Source organism: Ictalurus furcatus, chromosome 22 (genome assembly GCF_023375685.1).
Source record: "Ictalurus furcatus strain D&B chromosome 22, Billie_1.0, whole genome shotgun sequence".
NCBI classification, from domain to species: domain Eukaryota; kingdom Metazoa; phylum Chordata; class Actinopteri; order Siluriformes; family Ictaluridae; genus Ictalurus; species Ictalurus furcatus.
In genome coordinates, this window is record NC_071276.1 from 2,848,910 (window position 1) to 2,866,857 (window position 17,948).

The window sequence follows — 17,948 nt, forward strand, 5'->3', positions numbered from 1 at the left end:
TTCTACCTCTGAAAGTTCATAAGTGGGCTCAATTAGAGATTTGTGTGAGACATATATATATAAAAAATTATATATATATATATATATATATATATATATATATATATATATATATATATATATATATATATATATACACACACACAGTATCTCACAAAAGTGAGTACACCCCTCACATTTTTGTAAATATTTGATTATATCTTTTCATGTGACAACACTGAAGAAATGACACTTTGCTACAATGTAAAGTAGTGAGTGTACAGCTTGTGTAACAGTGTAAATTTGCTGTCCCCTCAAAATAACTCAACACATAGCCATTAATGTCTAAACCGCTGGCAACAAAAGTGAGTACACCCCTAAGTGAAAATGTCCAAATTGGGCCCAATTAGCCATTTTCCCTCCCCAGTGTCATGTGACTTGTTAGTGTTACAAGGTCTCAGGTGTGAATGGGGAGCAGGTGTGTTAAATTTGGTGTCATCGCTCTCACACTCCCTCATACTGGTCACTGGAAGTTCAACATGGCACCTCATGGCAAAGAACTCTCTGAGGATCTGAAAAAAAGAATTGTTGCTCTACATAAAGATGGCCTAGGCTATAAGAAGATTGCCAAGACCCTGACACTGAGCTGCAGCACGGTGGCCAAGACCATACAGCGGTTTAACAGGACAGGTTCCACTCAGAACAGGTCTTCCCATGGTCCACCAAAGAAGTTGAGTGCACATGCTCAGTGTCCTATCCAGAGGTTGTCTTTGGGAAATAGACGTATGAGTGCTGCCAGCATTGCTGCAGAGGTTGAAGGGGTGGGGGGTCAGCCTGTCAGTGCTCAGACCATACGCCGCACACTGCATCAAATTGGTCTGCATGGCTGTCGTCCCAGAAGGAAGCCTCTTCTAAAGATGATGCACAAGAAAGCCTGCAAACAGTTTGCTGAAGACAAGCAGACTAAGGACATGGATTACTGGAACCATGTCCTGTGGTCTGATGAGACCAAGATAAACTTATTTGGTTCAGATGGTGTCAAGCGTGTGTGGGGCAACCAGGTGAGGAGTACAAAGACAAGTGTGTCTTGCCTACAGTCAAGCATGGTGGAGGGAGTGTCATGGTCTGGGGCTGCATGAGTGCTGCCGGCACTGGGGAGCTACAGTTCATTGAGGGAACCATGAATGCTAACATGTACTGTGACATACTGAAGCAGAGCATGATCAGTATGCAGTATTCCAGCAGGATAACAACCCCAAACACACCTCCAAGACGACCACTGCCTTGCTAAAGAAGCTGAGGGTGAAGGTGATGGACTGGCCAAGCATGTCTCCAGACCTAAACCCTATTGAGCATCTGTGGGGCATCCTCAAACGGAAGGTGGAGGAGCACAAGGTCTCTAACATCCACCAGCTCTGTGATGTCGTCATGGAGGAGTGGAAGAGGACTCCAGTGGCAACCTGTGAAGCTCTGGTGAACTCCATGCTCAAGAGGGTTAAGGCAGTGCTGGAAAATAATGGTGGCCACAAAAATAATGACACTTGGGCCCAATTTGGACATTTTCACTTAGGGGTGTACTCACTTTTGTTGCCAGCGGTTTAGACATTAATGTCTGTGTGTTGAGTTATTTTGAGGGGACAGCAAATTTACACTGTTACACAAGCTGTACACTCACTACTTTACATTGTAGCAAAGTGTCATTTCTTCAGTGTTGTCACATGAAAAGATATAATCAAATATTTACAAAAATGTGAGGGGTGTACACACTTTTGTGAGATACTGTATATATCCTGCCTGTGCAGTTATTATTTTTGCATATATATTTTCGAACAAGTTCAGTTTGCTCAATTTCTATAACTAGTAGCCTAATTCAAACCACTACCCTGATGAATGAATGAATGCTGAATGAATGAATGCTGTATATGAAAAACAAACAAATAAAAAAAAGTATTATATACAGTGCCCTCCAAAAGTATTGGAACAGTAAGGCCAAATCTATTGTTTTCACTACACTTCGAAGACATTTGGGTTTGAGACCAAAAGATGGCTTAGAAAATGGCACCTTTTGTTTGAACCCACCCATCCCCCCAAGTAATCAAAAATATTGGAACATTCATTATAGCTCTGAATGTCTACTCTTGCTGATCATGATCCAATACATACAAGCTTATCAGTCAAGAATGGTGGAGGTAGTGTCATGGCTTGGGCGTGCATGGCTGCTTCTGGAACAGGCTCACGAATCTTTATTGATGATGTAACTCATGATTGTAGCAGCATTATGAATTCAGAAGTCTATGGAAACAAGCTACAGAGAAATGTATTACAAATATTAAGTAGTACTTATTATAAGTAGTTCCTATACTTTTGCTCAGCCTAAAAATTGGGTGGTCTGACACCAAAAGTGCCATGTTTTAAGTTGTTTAACAGGTCTAGATGAAGACTCCAGGAAATGAAAGCTGCAATTCGGATCTCTTGCCATCTTTTGAACTCAAACCCAAATGTCTTCAATGTATAACGAAAACAATAGAACTGGCCTTGCTGTTCCAATACTTTCAGAGGGGACTATAGGTCATATCTGTATTTATTTGTTTAAAACATTATGTTTTTGATTGGCATTCAGTTCCATCCCTTGTAGAAATGGAACCGTTTCTGAAGTACCGCAACTAACGGTACAGTGTAGACAAGCTAGACAAGTTGCATCTATTAATTCCGCCCAACAGTAAGTCAGCCATTTTGGATTTTGTGCACTTTAATACACTTCTGAGTCGTCCGAGTCATACCAAATTTGGTCAGGATGACGTCAACATATCCATGATTAGTTTTTTTAGCTTTGCTATATCAACTGGCGTCACCATGGCGATACAACGAATCGACATTTCACGGCATGCAAAACAGGAAGTGAGGCATAAATCCACCGCACATTGTTTATGCAAAGTGTTCGATTCCTGTGCCACTTAAATGTGCCAACACTAACACATTTTTATTATCTCTAGGAGTTCACGTTTTGGAGAGCTAAACCTTTTAGTCCTTGATTTGAGACTAGAATGAGACTAGTCCTAAATCATGCGAGTCTACAGATGCTTTGTTGACTAAAAAGTGCTTATGTTGTGCAAGTCAACTATGCCTCCTGGAACGGGGCTGTAATTAGGTCAGCTGCCTCATATTTTCCTGCAAAAGAACAACTTTGTAGCCAGCATTTTCGAATCTACTCACAAACACATAGTGACGAGCTGTGGGGATTATTTTTGGGCTTGGATTGCTTCACTTTTTCCAATTGGCACATTTTGTAAAGGCTTGTTTTTTTTTGTTTTTTTTAGAAAAGTTTGGGTTTTTTTTAAATTCTGGCATTTCACAAGCCATGTTTCTTCAGAGCTAATCAGGATCTGCTAGAGTCAAGGAGTTTAGAGTCAAGCCTCAGACCTTTCAGAAAGGTCTCGAGCTACAGCAAAGTGTATAGAGGGTGTCAGAAAATGGCATCAAATGATATGCAAATTAGTAAGCTATTCTTTCATACAACTATGTTACTTATTACTCTACAACAGCGGAAGAGCACATCAGGTTCCACTCTCGTCAATCAAGAATTTAAGGAACTGAAATCTACAGTAGGCACGGACGTTCTGTTATTCATTTTCTGCTCATCACGGTTGCAAAGATTGGTTATTTGGAATTCCACAGACTTCTTGTCAGTTTGAGTCATTCTTCTCTCATTAACTGCAGAACCCACCACTCTACCCCTCCCCCAAACACACACTTGCTTTATATACATTTTGAGTGTATACTTTATATACATGTCTCAGCGACTCACCCGAAGCATCATGTTGGAATGCAACTCTTGTGGGTGTGCAGTTATAGGAAAGGTAATGAGTGATGAAGCAGAGTTACTGTTACCACCCTAAGTAGATTATTTCCTATAACAGCTTCGGGAAGTGGTTTATGCCTGTTATAACACAGCAATAGCCAGAGAAAATTCCAAAGAAACACACACACACACCTGGGTGACTAGGAACAAGAAATTGTCCAACCTTGACGTCCAATAATCGCCAAGTTCCAGTAAACTAGGGGTGCCAATAATTGTTGCACTCCTATATTTTTTAAAAAATCCAAAACATTTTGTTTGGATAAACCCGTGTTGTGCTTGAAATTGTTTGCTATCCATGAGAGCTGAGTATTTTTGTGTTTTTTTTTTGATGATCAAATGATTAAATGGTTAAACAACAGACAGTTTTTCACAGCTTTGTTTGCTCATATTTACCAAGGGTGATGTATAATATTAGTGGAGGGCGCTGTACGTAGTGAGGATGTGTGTGTAGCATGCGATCACTGTGTTCAGAACCAATACCAATACAGAGGTTCACCTCTGATGAATCATCACAAGTGGAAATTGCCAGGCCAAAGGTTTCTCATATTATGTTGCTGAAGTCCCATATTTCATCATATAGATCTGAGGATACTGTAGTAATAGGCTAGATATCTTTATACATGCACAAAGTCCAAGGATGTCATGCGTGTCATACTAACCACATTATCGTCAACTCGTCGGATTTAGGGGACGATACGGTCACAAATGGACTGCTTCCATTTCTTCTTAATAGCAAGACTTCAAAATAAGGGAGACTCCATATTCCCTTCTCTCTGTGTGATTTCTGTAGGGTTTGAGTTTGCTCCAAGAACAGCATCATGCTGGCGGCCATCTTAGTCCATCCTGTAAGCGGCGAGTCTCTGATTTGCTTCGGCGGGACGTTTCTGTAATAATAACCTAAAGCGTTGTTATGACGAGAACGTGACCGTGGAGGGTTTTAACCCAAACTCTCTTTCAGCAAAAATGATTAAAATGCGCTGCTTCTAATAGGCTACGTTTCTATAGCAACAATGTAAACAGGGACAATGCTTAAACAGGTTAAAAAATAATAATAATAATTTTTTTTAAAAAAGTGTGTAATTGTTGATATGTGTGTAATTGTTGAGATTTTCTGGAAAATGCTTAGGGAAGGAATCTCCAGTGTGATAGTAAAGGTGTAACTGTAAAGGTGCAGACAAGACAAAGTCTTCAGGACTGAGGGCCTTGCTCCTTCTGGTTTCTTCCATAACAGTACAATGGGCGTCTTGTTCATATGAAGAAAGAGAGAGCGTTTCAGGCACTCTCTCTCTCTCTCTCTCTCTCTCTCTCCTTTTCTCATAGACTGCAATAACAGCCATGATTCTTGGAATTCTTGCTTAGCAAAACTTCAATTTGTTTTATTTACACGGACACTGAGACGCTTTAACTCAATTTAGTGTAATCCTTCATGAAGTCCCAAGGACTCTTTTATCATAAACTGTCACGATTGCAGCATTTCTATTGAATAACATCACTAAGTTATCCTGTTTGGGGGTTTGGACACCGTGTAACATCATATCCTTCACCGCAGCGGATCATCTGATCCCGCCGACCATCGGAAATCAATTTGCCGAGCAAGTCGTGTGTGTAGAGGGTACAACCAGAACGTTGTCTCACTCACTACAGCGTGATGTGGTTGATGCTATTCTGGGGACATTAACTGTCGAAACATCTGGAGGAATGAAGGCTGAAAACCAGAGCGCCTCCTCTGTACATATGGTGCAAGAGACATGAAGTCATAGAGTCAGAAGTTAAAAGAACAGCAACTCCAGCGGCTGAAGCGTTTAACCAGATTAAACGGATGACGCGAATGGGATTAGCGTCAAGCCCAAACACCTCAGGCCGTGATGTACGACGTAGACACGGTGAGTCAGGTTCATTTAGTGATGAGCTTTCCTCACACAAGCACTTAAAACACATCCTTAAGAGAACTGCGATAAGCAAGGAGGAAAACACGCTGTGACAGGAAAATCATCAACGTCATGGCGGTGTGATGACGTGGACTTATGGATTATTTTCCAAGAAATGCACATCCTGGGGAGGTTTATTCTTTTTTAAAACACAGCAATTTGCCAACACTAACAATTGTTCATGTATTTTTTTTTCCATCCCTTTATTAAATATTACTATATTATAGCACCTACTATAAACATTCCCTCAGCAGATTTTCTTTTGAATTTTATAAGACAAAAAAAAAAAACAACAACAAAGAAATTTGTCATATTACTGAGAAACCACAAAGGTGTGTGTTGCAAAGTGCTCACACAGGAGACTCCTTCCAGGAAATGTTACCACGAGTCCGATGTTACCTTCAGCGTGTTTTAGTAGTAGGATCTTGCTCTGTACAACATGTTAAGTTCAACCAAGCAATGCAAAGAGATCACGCTGACCAATCAGAATCCAGAATTCAGCAGCGCATTTACTTCGCGCCATCTTTATCGAACTCCATGCTGCATACATTTCAGCAGCAAACGATCAACGTACAGTACGCTGAGAAAAACTTATGAGCGTCAGCGTTGTCATTTTTGCGTTTGTCTTTGTTCCTAATATAGGTTCCAAACAGTCTTGAAAAGCACGAGTTACAGCTGTTCTTGTCTTGGCTTCATTTGTCTCGTGTTTTAAGGCCAGACTGTATGAAGAGCGTGATGTCTCTGCGCTGACGTAACCCTTGACCCCGGTTAAATTTAGTGGCTCCCATTGTTCTGATTAATAGAAGACAGTTTGGCTGGGCTTCACAAGGCGAGCGCCAACACTTCCTTCCGGCTGCTGGGGGACGACGGGGAATGAAGGAATTTAGGACAGATAGAAAAGTTAAACAATACAACTCCATACAGATGACGCTTTTTTTTTGTTGTTTCTTTCGTCAGACAATGGATGCCCAAGTGCCGTGCATTCCAGATTCTTGCAACAGTGGCACTTTTTCCCCCTCGTCGTCTGCCCCTGCAGCTGAGTGGCACATACACGGGTCGGGAATTTCTCTCATCTGACTAATTCTGTTTTTCTCACTCTGGATTCAGATGTTTAGATTGTGGTTGCTGAAATAGGACATGAGGAGGGGGTGAAAAAAAAAACCATTTAAAAACAGAAACTATTATCCACGGCAAACCCCAGGGTATGAGCTGCTGAGAACGCCAACAACAAGCGCTGTTCATGTTCACGGGCTCGCTGTAAAGGAGCCACCCACACCCTTATGTTCAGAAAGACCTGTTTATTATAGACGCATACAGGCAGGATCCGAGCAATTATTCTAAACAGCTGTTTTCCGTTTCAGATTAACTTGCGGGCGATATTTATAGCACACCGTCGTGGGAGAACATTTCTGTTATTTTTGGTATAACATTCAGCCTGACCTTTCACTAAGTTACATTTTTTAATGACAAAAATATATATATATATATATATATATATATATATATATATTTATTTGTAGGCAAATATCTTTTGTTCAAAAAATTTACAAAAATTCTCTGCTCTCATGGATATCAAACAATCGCAAACAACACTTGGTTAAATATGTGTGCGCGCAACAATTATTGGCACCCCATGAATTCATATGAGAAAAATATATTTGAAGTATATTCCCATTACTAGGAACAGGAAATTGTCCAACCATGACTTCCTGTTTCACAGGGGTATAAATATGCAGTAACACATAGGTCAAATTTCCCATAGACATTCATAACAATGGGTAAGAGCGAGGAATATCGCTGTGATGTGCGGCAAAAGGTTGTTGAGCTTCACACAATGGGAAGTGTCTATAAGAAAATAGCACAAGCGTTGAAAATGCCCATTTCCACCATCAGGGCAATAATTAAGAAGTTCCAGTCAAATGGAAATGTTATGAATCGACCTGGAATTGGACGTGTGTCTATATCGTCTCAACACACTGTGAAGAGGAGGTTCGAGTGGACAAAAAATCTCCAAGGATCACAGCTGGAGAATTGCAGAAGTTAGTTGCGTCTCGGGGTCAGAAAGTCTCCAAAACTACAATCCGAAGTCACCTACATCACCATAAGTTGTTTGGAAGGGTTTCAAGAAAAAAGCCTCTACTCTCATCCAAAAACAAACTCGAGCGTCTTCAGTGTGCAGACACTACTGGAACTTCAAATGGGATCGGGTTCTACGGTCAGATGAAACCAAAATAGAGCTTTTTGGTAATAAACACCAGAGGTGGTTTTGGAGCACACAGAGAGGTAGCCATATGGAAAAGTACCTCATGCCCACGGTTAAATATGGAGGTGGATCTTTAATGTTTTGGGGCTGTTTTTCTGCCAGAGGTCCTGGACATTTTGTTAGGATACATGGCATCATGGACTCTATCAAATATCAACAGATATTAAATGAAAACATGACTGTCTCTGCCAGAAAGCTTCAAATGGGCCGTGGTTGGATCAATAATAATAATAATGATAATAATAATAATAATAATAATAATAATAATAGATTTGTTATTGACAGGAGCATTACAGTTAATTAAAGACTTGTAAATTGTAAATGTATTAAATATTAAAAATGTCCATTCAAGAAATATTTCCAATTTTTATTATTGTTATAAAAGCACTAAACTTTTTGAGTGTCTGTTTATTAGATCACTCCACTGTCCATCACAGCGACAGCAGCCAATCATCTGTAAGCTCATCTATGTGGAAGAGGGCAGACAGCGCTTTCCGCAGAGTCTAATAGTTTCAATAGTCGTTATAGTTGACCCTTGGATCTGTGTGTATTCATAAAGGATTTTAAATCTATTTTTATATGAATTGTTTTAATATATTTTTAGGGTCATTCATTTTTTTTTTTTTTTTTTTTTTTACTGGTATTTATTTTATTTATGTATGCATTTGATTTTCTTTTGTTTTTTATTTATTTGTATTCATGCATTTATTTATTATTATGCTTGCTTTCTTTCTTTCTTTCTTTCTTTCTTTCTTTCTTTTTTAAGATTCTCCTCGCGGAGCAGGAGGCGTGGTTTCCGAGAGCCGGGTATAAGTAGCGCGAGTGCTGCAGTCTGCGCTTCACTCAGCCTCGAAGCGAGCACACTGAGCAACCCGAACAAATCTCGCGAGAACTGGCGAGAACACAGAGAAAACCCGTCATTCACAAAGCTCCGAAGACACACGGGGAAAGACTGCAGAGATGGCGACCTACACGAGATCAGACAGCTGCCGGGTTTGTCCGTCTGCGCGCGCAAACCGCTTCGACACGGCGCGCCGCAAGCGCGCGGCCCCCAATATCTTCGAGCACGTGAGCGAGGATGCGCTCGCGCGGCTCTTCCGCAAAGCCGGCGACGCGAAGGCCGAGGAGCGCGTGCGGAGCATCTTCTCGTGCGCCAATGACCCGGACGAGACCGCGCGCGCCCTGATGGCGCTCAAGCAGCGCAAGAAGGACAAGTTCCTGCAGATCGCGCGCGCACTCCGCGGCCTGCTGAAGCTGCGCTGAGGACTCACTTCACGCGGCTCCGGTCGAGAAGAGTCGCAGACAGACGAGTGACAGCAGCTCGGGGGACGAGCGGTGTGAACCGACTCCGAGTCGACACTGCGCGCAGATGCTCAGGGACAACGTCCAGGCGCCAGAGAAAGACAGAGAAGCTCACGTGCCGGCGGGGAAAGCCTCACAGGGCAGCGTGTGGCAAGCCAAAGGGTCCAGAAACGGCACAAATGGACGGTTAACGGGGGTGAAGTGCCAGTGGTGTGGTGAAGCACACAGACAAGCAGCAGCTCTGAGATGAAGCTCAGCTGCAATGCACATCCCAGAGGAACACATGATCAAACTTCTTATGAACTTTACAAAGACTTGGTGGACTCCAGGAGCACTTACAAGCTCCTGTGTTGATGCACCTGCTTTTTAAAAGTTATATATTACAATGCTGTGATAACTTTTTGGTCATGCATTTGCACACAATTTGTAATTTCCACAATAAATTATTAACATTTTTTAAAAAAGAAAAAAAAAAAAGTCATTGTTGTGATGTTTCTAATGCACTTCTATGGAGTTCCATTATGTTTGTTTGCATTTGAGCTTGCTGTAGGTCGTAGGTCTACTCCAGTGATTCGACACTTATGCTACAGTGTAATACAGTAAATAGTAAACAAACAGGGGGGGACCCAAAAAAGTCATATTATACACTCTTTTTACCTTTTAGTAAGCCAAGAGCGCTTAATAATAGGCTACTTAATTAATAATGACCCCTTAAAAAAACCCTTCTAATTAAATTGCCTCCTCGGTGTAGAGACACACGTGCACATTTATTTATTTAGTAAGCAACTAAATTTTCACCAAAACAAAAAAATATATAAAATAAAATGTATAATTTTGCACGCCATGTGAATTAGGTTTATACACAATTGTAATAGTGGAGTGTAAGGAGGTTAAGGTCTATCAAGGTGATTAGTCATGCGTGCTGTAATACAGTAAATTAGAAGGAAAAAAAAAAGTGGACTTCTATGCAGCAACCCTTTGAGAAAGAGTTCCACATAGAACCTTTATATTATATAATCCCAGTGTGCAAAGAATTATGAACGATCGATTATTAATGAACCCTTTAAGGGACACCCCCTGTAATATCAGGCATTACACATCTCCATCTTACATCCAACATAAGAACGTAATATATCTGACACATCTGCGTCAACATCTGGCAACGACGCCTCCCTGACGAGCATGGCTCTGGCGGAAAAGTCTTACTCAGCACTCGGATCTTGATCTCGACACACACCCACGCGTTCTGCATCAGTGAGTCTGACACAGTGAAACTTGCCCTGGATGACATCACCACCACCACCAATGCACTGATGTCATCCTTCCCCCCACGGCTGACGCGCTTCGACGGATTTGCATTCGAGGCAGCTTTTTAAACTTATGTGCTTAAATTTTAAACCACAGCTCTGCTGCGTTCTGGATCCTGACGAGTAACAAGGTGTCGATTTGTATGTTTATTACGCGCGTACTCGGACAGTAGTGCAGTTAGGTTTATATCAACGCGCCGGCGTTTCTATAGCAACGGCTCGTTTGCTGGGCCTTGAGCGACTTGGGATTAAGCAAAGAAAAACCATGCAGCATGCTGGTACTGTACAAAGCACCGGCACTGGAGACTCCTTCCGTAAATGTTAATTAAACATTCAACAGATTAATATGAACTCAGTGTCTGAGCTCCTGTTATAGAGTAAGAAATGAAATCAACACCTTCTGACCAATCGGATGTTTTGGAATCGTGGCAGGATCGATATTAACGTCAGCTAGCTCTCGCTTAACTCAGAAACACAATCAGTAACCATTTCTAGATTGACGAAAAGAGGGACATGTCGAGCCGGTGTAGGTGCGTGATTAGTTTTTAAGTCGTCGGGATTCATTTCAGTGCCTCACACAGTCACGCCTATCTGCCTTGTTGAGATAAGCGCTAACTAAACAGGATCTGGTTTCTCTCAGCAAGCAGGACTCTTCCCGGTGCTAACCGGTTCATCACTCAGGACCACTCGCTGTGCAGATAAAAGCTTCATTAAATGATAACAGAGCCTGTGCTTATGAACTCATCATCTCAGGACTTCCTGCTAGGGTCAGGTGGAGGGCTAGCGGTTTGGATAGCATGCAGTGTTGAGTGTTGAGGTGTGCTCAGGTTTAGGGCTGGGTTTGGACTAAGAGGCAGAGAGGGAAGGAGGAGGATTAACAGATAGCCACTAAGCTTATTTCTCTGTTAGTCAGTGGCTCGGCTGGCGCGAACCGGCTACGGGCAGTTTGGAGTGCGTCATCTGACATCTGACCACCTGAATGCCACGTGTGGATCCAGCCTGAGCCGGGCAGAGACAGAAATTTACCTGATTTACCTCTCATAAATATTCATCAGGTGGAATGACCTGCAGTGTACTCTCGCTATCTCTCTCTCGCCCTGTCAAACAAGCTCTAGTTCCTCCCCTCCTCCTCCTCCTCCTCCTCCTCCTCTCCTGATCACTTTCTCTGTCCCTTTATCCTCTTACTCACTTTCTTTTTCTCTTCCTTGCACCCAAAAGTCTCCACACACCTCTCGAAGTGTGAGGAAATGACGTGCAAGAGACTCATTAATGGTCATTAAACAAAAATCTATTCAAAAAACTGTACAGAATATACACTCACTGCCCCACTTTAATAGGAACGCCTGTACTGTACACACGTTTAATGATCCAGTCACTGGTTCAGGAAGGCTACGAATGACTCTTTCCGCCTGCGGAATTTCATACATGGGCAGGCGTTCCTAATAAAGTGAACGGTGTGTGTGTGTATATATTGCAGTATATTCAGTATATCGAAGTGTGATCTTTTTGAGTAAAGGATGCTGTGTTTGTTTTTATTTTTATGCACTGCGCATCTCTTCATTTCAGAGAACTCATTAACAAATGCGTAACTTCCAAGGTTTTTAATCACTGCATGTGGGTTTATGAACCCATAGCGCAGTGGTACAGTCACACACACACACACACACACACACACACTTACATGCTAATGGAACACTAAAACACTAAACTAAAATAAAAGTTGTTTCTTTAAGGAAACCTGTTTAGAGCTGGAATGGATAAATGTGGTAGACTGATACACTCAGCGTGTCATATCACTCCAACATGTTTCCTGGCTTTCTCTGAGGTTAGTTTGGATGACTTTGAAGTTTTTCTGTGTGTGTGTGTGTGTCTAGTTGATGAAATGCCACTCCTTCAGTTCCAGCTCGAACTGGTTGGAGTGCGATAGAGGAAGTGATACAGACGCTGAACAAAGGAAAGGGGAACACACAGAGAGAGAGAGGGAGAGGGGGAGAGGGAGAGGGAGGGAGAGAGAGAGAGAGAGATAGAGAGAGACTCATTTTGTTTATTCAGTAGCTCGTAGCCTGGATACTGTTTTACACAAAGCTTGGCCGAAGCCTTCTGAAGAAATGTTGGCCTTCTGTGTGAGTCAGAGTTAAATGGAAGTGTGTTATTAGTGGGAGAAAAAGAAGGTAAACCATTGCAGCACTGCAGATGTACGTCTCATTAAACAGTTCCCCAGCACTTCCTGTTTGTTGCTTAGAAACGTGTTTGTGTGGGGGGGTGCGTGGGACACCACCACACAGGCAGCAAGAAGGTCGAACTGACTTTCAGATGACATTCAGATAATAATTAAAATGCTGTAAATGTTTTGACGTTAAATAATTGTAATAGTTGCGATGATTCAGCTGTTTGGACCCGACTGACTTTACTGGAACCGTGTGCCTACCGTGCTGTGTATTAACGCGGAACTGTGAATCACGGCGTGAAACGTGTCGAATTATTCACAGTGTCGTTTCACATCAATCTTAAGTCTGGTTTCTGTTTAACTGCTAGTTTAGGTGCTAGATTCAGGACGTGTTTAGGCCACTTCAGCCTGCACTGAACCCTGCTAGCTCACAAACTTAAACTGTGAACTTAATTAAGCAATCTGACTTGTATTTCTAGAGAAATAACATAGCAGAACTCACGGAGACTGGATTCAGAAGAAGCAGGTTTATTAATGAAGCAGGTTTATTATAAATGAACCCGGCTGGGCCCAGGGTTACACGCTTCACTCAAAAAGTGGAAAATGCAACAAGAAACAATCGTTTACAATGTGTCTTATATATAATTAAAGCATCCATGTACCTTTAGGGCGCGCCCTTACGTTTAGCTCGCATAATTTTCTCTTATGTCTTTTCTGACGGGCCCTTGAGTTTTTTCTAGTGTAACTTTCGCCTGCGTCTGCTCTTCCCGGTCAAGCGGACGTCATTAACAGCGTCATAGTAATAAAAAGCCAATATTTGTTTTCTTTATTATTTACTACACTTGGGAGGCCTCCTCTTATCTCCTACCAGCATGAAGACTCTCTCTTTCGCTGAACCATGGGTAAGTACAACCTTTTCCTTATCCAGCCCTATGAATATTTTATGTGCATTTAAGTATTTTGATATCCCTGATTTCTAGAGGTACGATCCAAACCCATCAACCCTGGATCTTCATTTAAAAGGACAACGGCGCCCTCCCAGACCCACTTCACCAGGCCCCTTCTCAAACAGCATAAAGTGGATTCTGGCACTCAGACGTGTTTAACCGTACTGCCTTTCAGGAAAGAGAGAACGGAGGCATCCACACAGACACGCATCGCTGTTCCCCCACAAAGAGAGGAATTAACGCATCCACTCAAACATCTGTTTCGGTGCCATTCATAAATAAAAGATATTCGGCTGTCTAAACGTACTACAGATTGTCATATGGTACGCAAACTCCCCAGATCCCTACTGCTTCTAAGGCACCCAGGCTACCCAGATCCCCTGGGCTGTGAACAGGAAAACCATGCATCCCCCAAGATCTTACGTAGAACCCATGATTGTTAAAAGGTCATTCTTTTATGCGTTTTTATGAAACTACATGAAGTTTCCCAAACTCTTTTTGTGTGTGCGTGCGAGTGTGTGTGGGCGTGTCTATTTTACATACGCACAAATTTTCTTATCTACCCCTGCAGGCTCACCTCGCTCGGGCCCCTTTGACACTTAGTTTTTCAGCTCTAGAAAAGGAGGGTTTAACTTTTTAGTTTCTCTATTTTCCATTTTCTTTAATCTGATATAATTTCCCAACACTGACGCACTTAACAGCCGCCATTTTGTTCACCTTACTCACGTTCCTGACGCAGCTGGCGGGCCTCTGTGCCTCAGCACAATGAGCAGAGACCGAGTTTCGCTGAACGCCAGAAGCACCCACGAGCCAAAGGATGCCAGTTTGAGGTCAGCGTTGGGTTAATGGCGGATGAGAAGGTCGGCAGGAAAGACAAGAACGTCAGTAGGACAAGCGCGAGATGGTATGTTCTGACTGGTGGCCAGGTGCTGGGGGTTGGTATGTTCAAGGGCTTTCCTCAATGCGCCTCTGGGCATTTCCAAACTCGTGACAACTTCCTGAACACAGACAGCTGTCTGGATTCCCCCAGTAAAGCCTTTTCATCAAACCAATCGGGAACGTTGTACAAATTCTTGTTACGTTACTCATTGTGCCACTACAGTGACAGGCCCACTGTTTGCTTTGGATGAACTGGTGCATTGTGTGTGTGTGTGTGTGTGTATGTGTGTGTGTGTGTGGTGCGTCAGTTCCACACGCTGGAGTTGACCCCTGCTGTTGTCTTTACCCACAGTGAGGACACGCTGACACATAATTGCATTCCTAAGCAACACATTTCAGCAATAACAGACGTTGATGTGACAAACGAATGAACTTCCAATTGGGTTAAAAAGGTGACAGAATGATTAAAAACAAAAACAAAAAAAAACACTTGAGGATCTTTAGGAAAATTGACTGATGCAACTTCCTGTTGTGGAATAGTCCAAATATTTCATAGGTGAGAAAAGCGCTGAGTGAAAGTTGTGGGAAGTGAAATGAACATGTCTAACCTAGAAGCGTGTTATGTTTTCAACGGAGTCACACATTAATGAAAAACAACAACAACAACAACAATATGATTAAGTATTTTAATGACTGGATTTGAAAGAAAAGTGTAGGAAGTGCTGTAATGTGCTGTTTTACAAGTGCAGTAATGTATTTTAAAATAATAATAAAAGTTGTGTATCTGTAATATACACACAGTTTATTTTGAAGGACAAATACCTCCTCAGTGGTCTTTATTTATTTATTTATTTATTTATTTATTTTTAGAACTTTAATTTAAATTAAATTGACGCGACGTCCTCTATTCTATTAAGCGCTCTTAAATTCCGTTCGGCGGCCCGGTTATACTATTCAGCATCATCTCGTTTTCTTTAACCGCTATCTAATATCTTCCCCCACTCGAAGATGTTGTGTAACATGCGTACGACTCATGGTTCAGTGACGCAACACTGCTTTTTTTTTTTTTTTTTTTTCTTCTTGTCAGCGCCTGTGGTGTCAGTCCCATCTGCAAACACTAATAAAAAAGTCATTAACACAGCCTTCCTCTGAATTCGCCTCACGGGACACTGTGGCGCCTGGTAACCTGCGTCTCTGTCCTCGCTCTGTGTGTGTGTGTGTGTGTGTGTGTGTGTGTAGGACTTGGAAATGCTTGTTCTTTGGACACCAGCCCCCAGTGGAGCATCCTGGCAGGCTCTCTTCTCGCTTTTTCTCGTCCTCCCGCCATTGTTTTCCCTTCGTCCGTCCTCCCATCTGTCCTCTCTCCCCGGCCGAGAGAAGCCGCTTCCTGTCCGGCCCAGGCTGGCAGACTCTCTGTCTCGCGCCGACTCCGGCGCTCATTGTTCTCCGCTCTTCTCCTCCCGTCTCGTCTCTCCTCGCCCCCTCTGTCCATCTCCACAGGTGCGGGACAGAGGAGGAAACGCTGCCCGGTGCAGCACAATGGACCGCGCCACCTCCTATTGATGCATCTGATTCTCTCTGCGTTTATTTATTGCCTCGGGCGATTTGCCTGATTGTGTGCGAAAAAAATAGACGGGTTTGTAATAATGGCAACGGCTTGGCTTGCGATGAAGAGTTTGCGGCGATTGTTGTTGCAGCTGCCTAATTATGTATCACTGTGCATGCAGCTATAATTGTGGACACTGTGGAAGCCCCAGGCCAAAAAAAAAGAAAAGAAAAAGAAAAAAAAAGAAAGTGGGTTGGATTCCTACATTTTCACATTACCACTCAGTGAAATTATGTAATCTAAAAGTCTTAATAAATGACTACCACCACCACAAAATAATAATAATAATAATAATAATAATAATAATAATAATAATAAATAACTTCCACAATCCCTAAAGCAGGCATGAAGAACAATTAAACCACCGTATTCGGGGAAAAAAGTATTGATTGATTGATACCATCCTCGAACATCTGGCTTTGCATGTGGTGATATGATTTATTCTAGCATTATTACAGCAGTTTAAAAACATTAAGTGATTACTGTTTTTGTCCTTTCTTTCTTTTAAAAACGCAATGTATATTTGCTCAGCAGACTTTTGGACCCCGCTATCTTGCTCTGATGAATCATTCACAGCTCACATTCACAGATGTAATGATTCTCGGTAACGGAGGTTCTGGGAGCCACAGCTCGTTCCTGCGTTCACCCCGGACACGTCCACAGAGTCCAGGGTCAGCGTGAACCATGTCCGATTACAGCGCGTGCTTAGCAAAATGATTCTAATGAACATGTAAGAACACTGAGGTCAGGCGTTGGATGTGGCGTAAATTAATGATCAGTAGGGTCCAAAAGACTGAGGACATTACCAGAGACAGTTATTTCAAAGAAGAAGAAGAAAAAAAAACACAGATCAAAGTTCTTTTTTATTCCAAAGGACCATATTGAAAAGTGAGACATCTGACACATCCTTATATGAAGCTGAAACGTCTGTTTTCCAAACAGTAACCGAATAATCTCGATCCAAACAGTAATATTGCTTTACCGCAGCGCTCACTGCTTTATATCTAAAACGTTAGCGTTTCTATAGTAACAGCTCATTCACAGGGACTTCTCCTCATAAAAGGGGATTGATTCTCTTAAAAACACACGACATCCTTGAAATGGTGAAGTTTTCTGTCATTTCGTCTTATTAAATATGAGAGAGAGAGAGAGTGCGACAGAGAGAGAGAGCGAGAGACAGAGAGAGCAACAGAGAGAGAGAGAGAGACAGAGAGAGAGTGCCAGAGAGAGAGACAGAGAGAGAAAGAGAGAGCGACAGAGACAGAGAGAGCGACAGAGACAGAGAGAGAGAGAGAGAGAGAGAGCGCGACAGAGAGAGAGCGACAGAGAGAGAGAGCGCAACAGAGAGAGAGCGACAGAGAGAGAGCGACAGAGAGAGAGAGACAGAGAGAGCAACAGAGAGAGAGAGACACAGAGTGAGAGACACAGAGAGAGAGAGAGAGAGAGGGAGAGAGAGGGAGAGAGAGCGCGACAGAGAGAGAGACAGAGAGAGAGAGAGACAGAGAGAGCGACAGAGAGAGAGAGACAGACAGAGAGAGAGAGACAGAGAGAGAGAGAGAGACAGAGAGAGGGAGAGAGAGAGACAGAGAGAGAGAGAGAGAGACAGAGAGAGGGAGAGAGAGAGACAGAGAGAGGGAGACAGACAGAGAGAGAGAGACAGAGAGAGAGAGAGAGACAGAGAGAGGGAGAGAGAGAGACAGAGAGAGAGAGA

At 42.5% G+C, this 17,948-nt stretch overlaps 1 protein-coding gene across 1 annotated transcript; it reads left to right on the forward strand.

Moving 5' to 3' along the window:
- Positions 1–8,853: 8,853 nt before the first annotated feature.
- On the forward strand, positions 8,854–10,286 carry tcima (transcriptional and immune response regulator a). The gene has a single exon (XM_053610721.1). It carries the CDS (start codon positions 8,990–8,992, stop codon positions 9,290–9,292), a length of 303 nt encoding a protein of 100 aa, XP_053466696.1. The 5' UTR covers positions 8,854–8,989; the 3' UTR covers positions 9,293–10,286.
- Positions 10,287–17,948: the final 7,662 nt, after the last annotated feature.